Genomic DNA, 7,997 nt, shown 5'->3' with positions numbered 1-7,997 from the left:
AACAACTCGTAAACTTCCCTCAAATGCTGTTGATACTTCCGAATGGATCTGGCCGACGGATATCATTCTTGCTGATCCTAAATTCCACGAACCTGCACATATCGACATGATCATCGGAATGGAGATTTATTACGATCTACTCCTTGACGGGCTAATTCGTTTGGGTCCTGAAAAACCGGTGTTGCAACAAACTGCCCTGGGCTGGGTAGTCTCAGGAAAGGTGGGAGTTCTTCCACCAAGTCAATCGAATACAAGTATCGTTCACATATGTAGCTCAGAAGCCCTCGATGATCAATTAGCGATGTTTTGGGAGTTAGAGTCCTGTCGCTCTTAAAGCATCATGTTTGTCGAAGAAACAGAGTGTGAGAGACATTTCGCGGCTACCACTAGTCGAGATAGTACAGGGCGTTTTGTGGTAGTACTTCCAAAGAAACCATCCGTTCTTTCTCAACTCGGAAATTCTTATGAGATTGCGAAACGTCGATTCCTTTCATTGGAACGTCGATTGCATGTCAATCCAAATCTACGATCGTCATATGCGGCGTTTATCGAGGAATATCGTAACCTGAAACACATGCATGAGGTCACAGATTCTCAGACAAGTTTGAGCACATCATACTATCTTCCGCATCATTGTGTTGTGCGACCTGACAGCATCACCACAAAACTACGTGTTGTATTTGATGCATCATGCACTACAGACACCGGTGTTTCATTGAATGATGCTCTGATGGTAGGACCGGTGGTTCAGGAAGACCTCATTTCCATCATCTTACGTTTTCGAATACACCGGTACGCTATAATTGCGGACATCGAGAAAATGTATCGGCAAGTATTGGTCCACCCATCTGATCACTTACTTCAACGGATACTCTGGCGGGATGAGCCGTCCGAACCGATTAAGAGCTACGAGTTGACAACAGTCACGTACGGAACATGTGCTGCGCCTTATCTTGCTACAAAATGTCTCCAAGAGCTTGCCAAACTTGGCCAGATATCGTATCCTGCGGCCGCTCAAATGATTGCTAAGGATTTTTACATGGACGACCTGATTAGTGGGGCTAACAATATCGAAGAAGGAAAGACTCTTTGTTCACAACTTCTACAACTTCTTCAATCTGCAGGATTCCGTTTGAGAAAATGGTCGTCGAATTGTCCAGAAATCTTAGCTCACATCCCTGCAGAATTTCGTGATAAACGCAGCATATTTGATTTACATTCATCAGAAACCGTGAAAACACTTGGGCTCAAGTGGGAGCCAGCTTCAGATATGTTTTTATTTCAAGTGCCGAAGTGGAATGAAGAGGCAATCATTACAAAACGAATTGCTCTTTCCGATGCTGCGCGTCTCTACGACCCTTAGGACTGGTTGGCCCGGTAATTGTACTCGCCAAAATGTTCATGCAGGACTTGTGGAGAAATCAAATATCGTGGGACGAACCGTTAGAAGATGATCACCAAACTCGCTGGCTACAGTTCCGTAATGAATAGATCGCACTAGAAACACTTACTGTTCCTCGTTGGGTTATATCGATGCCTGAAATCAGTATCATCGAGTTGCATGGATTTTGCGATGCCTCCGAAAAGGCATATGGTGCGTGCATCTATATGCGATCTGTTTCCGCCAATGGAGATGTTCGACTTCTCACGTCGAAATCGAAAGTCGCCCCTCTCGGCGATAGTAAAAAAGATAAAAGAATTTGCTTGCCTCGCTTAGAACTATCTTCTGCACTACTTCTCAGTCACCTTTATCAGAAGGTTAAGGATAGTTTGAAATTGAACATAAAGAGCTTCTTTCGGTCTGACTCCATGATAGTCCTACATTGGCTATCAGCAAACCCTTCCCGGTGGAAGACCTTTGTTGCCAATCGTGTCTCCGAAATCCAGCACATTACGAAGCAAGGCGTTTGGTCCCATGTTCCTGGAATTGACATTATTTCCCGCGGCATGCTGCCCAGTCAATTGAAGGAAACTACTGCATGGTGGGAAGGACCAGTCTGGCTCAGTCAAACTGAACGATTTAGACCTCCTCTTGTTCGAACAAACGGGGAAAGTTTCGCAGCAAATCTTCTGGAAGAAAAATCAATATTTCTTGCAGTACAATCGCAGAAACCGAATTACATCTTCAATCTACGATCATCTTTCTATGATCTGATTCGTCTTGTGGCAATTTTATTGCGATTCTATCATAATTGCATGCCAAAAAACCGTTCAATTCGGCGAACCAATCTGCAAATCACCGAACTTAACGAAGCCTTAAATGTGCTTGTTCGAATTGCTCAGATGGAATCATTTAATGGCGAGATTCGAAGTCTATCTGCTAGTGGACAAGTAAAGTCAAACTCTAAATTGAAGTCTCTGACACCAATCTTTCAAGATAAGATCTTACGAGTTGGAGGTCGACTCAAACACGCTCTTGTTCCTGACGACCGAAAACATCCTATTATTCTGTCACCTGAGCATCCGCTTACAGAGATAATTATGGTCCATTACCACGAGAAGCTATCGCATGCTGGCCCTCAACTTTTGATCGCAGCAGTACCAGAAAAGTTCTGGCCTTTACGAGCACGTAACTTGGCTCGAAAGATAGTGCACCGATGTGTGAAATGTTTTCGCTGCAAGCCGACAATCCTCGAGCAACTGATGGGCGATTTACCTGCCGAACGAGTGACTGCAAGTTTTCCGTTTTCGAGAACTGGTATTGACCTTTGTGGACCATTGTTCTATCGAATCTGCGGAAGAAAATCGGTCCCAACCAATAGCTATGTTTCGATTTTTGTGTGTCTGGTGACAAAGGCAGTACATTTGGAGTTGGTGGCAGATCTTTCTACCAACGCATTTTTATCAGCTTTAAAGCGATTTGTAGCACGTCGTGGCAAACCAACTGTAATCGAATGCGATAATGCGAAAAACTTCGTTGGAGCATCGCGCGAATTATCCGATCTCTACAAGTTATACAACTCCCAACAGCACCAGCACATTGTACTTTCGCAATGCAGCCAAGAAAATATACAATTTAAATTCATCCCACCGCGTTCACCAAACTTTGGGGGGCTCTGGGAAGCGGCCGTGAAATCATTCAAAAAACATTTAAAGGCTTCGATCGGTACATCTGTGCTGTATAAAGACGACTTAGAGACACTTATTACACAAATTGAAAGCTGCTTAAACTCAAGGCCGCTAACCCCTCTTTCATCGGATCCGGACGACTTAGACATACTTACACCAGGGCATTTTCTTATTCATCGTCCACTTACTGCAATTGCGGAGCCCTCCTATGAAGATATTCCGACAAACCGACTTGATCGATACCAGCAGAATCAGGAAATTCTTCGGCGTATCTGGAAACGTTGGAGCACCGATTATCTATCGGGGTTGCTTCCACGTACAAAATGGACCCATCAACGGGATAATCTATCTATCGGAACGATGGTGCTTGTGAAGGAGGACAATCTTCCTCCTCTAAGCTGGTGGTACGGCCGAATCACCCAAATTCATCGCAGTGAAGATGACAATGTACGAGTGGTTACAGTCAAAACCAAAGAAGGTGAATTTCGGCGCGCAATATCCAACATCTGCGTGCTACCCGTTAGACAACCCAGACAACCCGAGACTATTGCATGTGATGATCTACCGTCCAATACGTAACTATTTTAAGTTAAATTGCCGTTCCGGCAGCGCATGTGCATGTTTTAGTTATAAGCCTATACTAATGCCTTTGTTTGTTTTCAACTGAGCACCATCACCGAATGCCTCGTTTAACCGAGAGAACACTCCCTACATATGATGGATTTCATCAGGCGCCCAATTATTTTCTGTGAGGTGAGTTGTTCCGGTTTTACACTTTCTATCATTGGATACTACATCAATTCTCCGCTTCGAGGTACAACTATTTGCGCAACTTCTCCCACGATGGTGGAGGCCGTTCTTCAGAATCTCGACAATACCAGGACGAGGACCAATTCAGCAACGAAAACATCCACTCCAGGATATCTTCAGTCGAGTCACGCGAGACCATCAAACCAAGGATGACAGCCAACCATTCAACAACCAAAATAAACACGCCTAATACCCCCTGGATTGGTTCTTCCACACGCTCAACAAGGCAAACAGTGATATAAAAAATTAAATTAGATGCATGTAAAATTATATTAGTAATAGGAATAGGTTGAAAAGCTACCTTTTCAACGGTGGCCGGCTATGTTAAGTAATGTCATTGCTAAAACCTTGAACATCCCTAATTAGTACAACACTATAACAGTACTCATCTCACTCGATCACACATCAATGTATTATCTCTCCTTATCACTTATTTACTTGATCGCACAACAGAATAGGCTTTTTTCATTCCTCGTTTCTCGTGTTCGGTGCAGATGATAAAACCAGTATACTATTGCTAGACCAGATCAGACGAAATAAAATACTCGATATCTTCGCATCAAATCTTTGTATCGTTAAGATAATAGACAGAGCAAATAAACCACGAGTTTCCGTTCCTACACTTTGACCGACCAATTATTAGAACGAAATCCAACACCATATTTTTGTAGTTTGTGTAGAAGTAATGGTATGTCAATACGGTCGAAGGCTTTGCTAAAGTCAGTGTAAAGTGTTTCTACGTAGTTGCCGGCGTCCATTGCATTCAGAGTGGATGTCATAAATTCTAAGAGATTTGTTGTAGTTGAGCGGCCTTTAAAAAAAAGCCATGTTGTTTGTTTGTTATTACATTCTTAAGTTGATGAAAAAGTTTTTCGTTTACAATTTTTTCAAATAATTTTGGAATGCATGAGATAATGGCTATTCCACGGTAGTTCCGAATGTTAGATTTTGCAGATTTAAATATTGGTACAAGAAAGGAAGATTTCCATGCTTTAGGAAAAGTACATTTATTAAGTGATTAGTTCAAAAGTAGTTGTAGTGGTAGTGTAAGCTCTTCAGCAAGATTTTTTTAAAATACTGTCAGGTCCAGGCCCTTTTGAGGCGTCTAAGTTTTTCAGTGCTGTCGAAATGTCATGTTCTGATAGATAGTTTACAGAGATGGAGTTGGAAAATGCAGGTATGAAAGAGAAGTATTCACGGTCACGGTCAGTTTCTGAATAAGATGTATATACTTCTTGAAAAAATTCGCAAATTGATTGCAGATTTCTGTACTATTTTTCCTACATGTTCGTCGAGGTGCATTTGAGATGGAAAATTGTTGCTTTTTAGTTTAGTTGTTGTGTAGTTAAAAAAGTTCTTAGGACAAGTTTTTATTTCGTTTTCAATTTTGCGGTTATATTCTTCATGTGCTGTGTTAATGGCATCACTTTTTTCTTGTTTGTAAGTTTTGTGTTCTTTTTTTACTATTTTTCAAATGTTTTAGTTGTGAATTGAACCATTCTTTGTTTACTTTGACGTCGACATTTCCTTCTGTACTCAGTATGTTCCGCCAATTTATTATACTTAGTCTAGACTTGACTTCTTCAAAAGTCAATTTTATTGTATTCCGGCACTTCCTCATATTCCAAGTCGTAGGGAAGGGATGCATTGTGTGTAAATAATGAATATTCAATTGCGGTGTGAAATGCTTCATTTTTTCGTAAAGGCAGGTTTGATGCATTCACACCAAAGTCTTCTGTGCAATTTGTGAAAAGAAGGTCTAAATATGCGTTTTGTTGATTTTTTACGGAGTTCACTTGATGCAGCCCAAAATTAGAAATTTTGTCGAAAAAGTAGTGCAATGTTTCGTTTTCTCCTACGACTGGAAGTAAGATTGATTCATTTTCAATGTCAGAAATTGAGTCCGCATTAGGTTGATACAAGAAAGGAAGAATAAATAATTGTGTCTAAATATTGAAAGAATAATTCAAAAGAGAATTTGTTCGCATTTTCGGGTGGGAAGTAGACAGAGCAGTAAATATGTTCTTCTCCCAATATTGAGACTTTGGCCCATACATGCTCAAATTCTTTATATTTAGGAGTAATAATTTCTTCAGAAGTAAAGCAAGAGTTAATGGCTATAAGGACTCCACCTCCAGATTTTTTCTGACAGAAAGATAAATTTCGGTCGTGCCGAAATACGTTAAAATTATTTCCAAATACTTCTTCGCTTCTTACACTTTCATCCCAGTTGCTTTCAGATCCAAGGATTACGTCGAAAGAGGAGGTTATTAAGTTTTGATGAATTTCTTTCATTTTGGCCGGGCTTTACAAGCGGTTGAAATTTTGGCAATAGACCAAAATTTTAGTCACATTTTGTCTGTGAAGCGAAGAAGTTTTTGAGAATTCTGGAATACTTACATTACTAATTTCTGTGTCTATTCCTTCGTCAAAGGGCGTCATTATTTCCGAAAATTTGACCTTGTGAAATTGTGTTCTGCTCCCCGGATTAGTTGGAGTCGGCGGATATGTTCACTTGTCAAAAATTTCCCATAAGAGTCCAGGTCGGCCAGCGCTTCCTCAGGTTTCATTCCATATTCCTGATGCACTTCGATGAAGATTCGTAGGAGGTGATCAGGTGCTATTGGAAGGCCTTCTGATGCTAATAGCATTTTTATACTAGTTGGTGTCATACCCTCGATGCATACTGTAGGTTGTTGATTTTTCATGTATGACAAATACAAACGGACGACGTGCATTATTTTCGGGTCACGAAGCCTTGCTTTTAAGAAGTGCTCGTCGCCATTTGCAGATTGTGAAGTAAGACGTACAATTGGAGGACGCATTGGATCAATTTCGAATTGGCTGTCTGTATTCATGTCCTGTGATATTGCAGATGTATTTATGTTCTGTGATATTAAAGATGTGTTCACATAGTTAGTGGAGTGGTGTGGACTTCGATGTCATTACTTCCTAAGACCGGAGTAGTGTTGTTGATTGTTTCACCTTTTTGAAAATTTATGAATTTTGAGGCAATATCTGGATGCCCGGAGAATTGAACCCGTGCAGCTGCTAGTAAGTCCTTGTCCAAGGTAAGGTATATTGTAATGACATATTATTGTTATTGTTGTGACAGGTATTGTTACTATTTGTGTTGAAATTGCTGTTAGAGTGCCCGTTGTTGTCGTTGTCGTTGTTGTTGTTGCTGTTGTTGTTGCTGCTGTTGTTTTTACTGTTGTTGTCGTATTTGCATTTTGTAGTAGTTGTTGTTTTTACTGCGTATACTGTTGTTGTTGAAATTTGTATTGTTTTGTTGTTTCCGCTTCCGATGTTTTCGTCTGAGGTTTGCTTTTTCTGCTTGTTTTTCTTGCAGCCGTCGAGTGCGCTGTTTCTTGTCATACTCACTCCAGTCTCGTTTATAGATTTTTTTTACTTCCAATGAAGCGCCAGCCACTGTCACATGCTTGAATTGCCTCCTTAGCAGTACAGTCCAATAGTTCTTCTTGTAGGCTTGGATGGGCGAATTTCTTTTCTGACCTTGGGTTAGAGAATTCTGACGATAAAAATTTGACCTCGTCCATAATTTGGTAGATGATTTTGTTCGTGTCTATGTTGATATTACTAGCGTCAGCATCGATTCTTGTTTCGAATTCGTCAAATTTGTGAAGAAGAACTGCGGTGCATTTTTCGATTGCCGACTGCGCATTAATTGCCAGTGTATTATTTGATTTACCCAAATCTTCAGCAAGAGATTCGGGCATACTTATTGTTTCTGATAGCTTTTTTTTCGGTTGCAGTATTAATATGGTTTATTTTGGTCAGTTCCGTTTGAATATCGGTCAATAATGACTCGATATGATTAAATGATTCATTCGATATGGCCGTGGTTTTCAGGTACTAAATAAGGGCCTGATTGGAGTCTGACTGGACCTTAATACTGTCCGTCAATTTTTTTTGCTGGCGTATGATTTCCTTCAAATTGTATTGTTTGTAATAGTCCTCCTGACATTCGATGCATAAAGGAAGCATGAATGTACGCAGCAGTTCTTCATTATTTCGCTGAACGCCAATACAGGTGGAGTGAAATTTCCTTCCGCAGGTTCCACTGCAATTCCAAAGAGAACGATTATCGTTCAGTG

The 7,997-nt window shown here is 40.7% G+C and overlaps 2 protein-coding genes across 2 annotated transcripts; both read left to right on the top strand.

Annotated features, from left to right (window-relative positions):
- The first annotated feature begins 340 nt into the window (after positions 1–340).
- Positions 341–1,363, top strand: LOC131428976 (uncharacterized). Its single transcript, XM_058593032.1, has one exon. The coding sequence runs from the start codon at positions 341–343 to the stop codon at positions 1,361–1,363; it is 1,023 nt and encodes a 340-aa protein (XP_058449015.1).
- A 170-nt stretch (positions 1,364–1,533) lies between these two features.
- Positions 1,534–3,648, top strand: LOC131428975 (uncharacterized). The gene has a single exon (XM_058593031.1). The coding sequence runs from the start codon at positions 1,534–1,536 to the stop codon at positions 3,646–3,648; it is 2,115 nt and encodes a 704-aa protein (XP_058449014.1).
- The last annotated feature ends 4,349 nt before the right edge of the window (positions 3,649–7,997 follow it).

This window comes from Malaya genurostris, chromosome 2, assembly GCF_030247185.1.
Source record: "Malaya genurostris strain Urasoe2022 chromosome 2, Malgen_1.1, whole genome shotgun sequence".
Taxonomy (NCBI): Eukaryota; Metazoa; Arthropoda; class Insecta; order Diptera; family Culicidae; genus Malaya; species Malaya genurostris.
The sequence above is the reverse complement of the archived record's forward strand: the minus strand, read 5'-3'. Positions and strand labels throughout refer to the sequence as shown.

What these genes read in the sequence shown, in the direction of transcription:
- LOC131428976 (XM_058593032.1), top strand. Translation starts at nt 341, where the DNA reads ATGTTTGTCGAAGAAACAGAGTGTGAGAGACATTTCGCGGCTACCACT.
- LOC131428975 (XM_058593031.1), top strand. Translation starts at nt 1,534, where the DNA reads ATGCCTGAAATCAGTATCATCGAGTTGCATGGATTTTGCGATGCCTCC.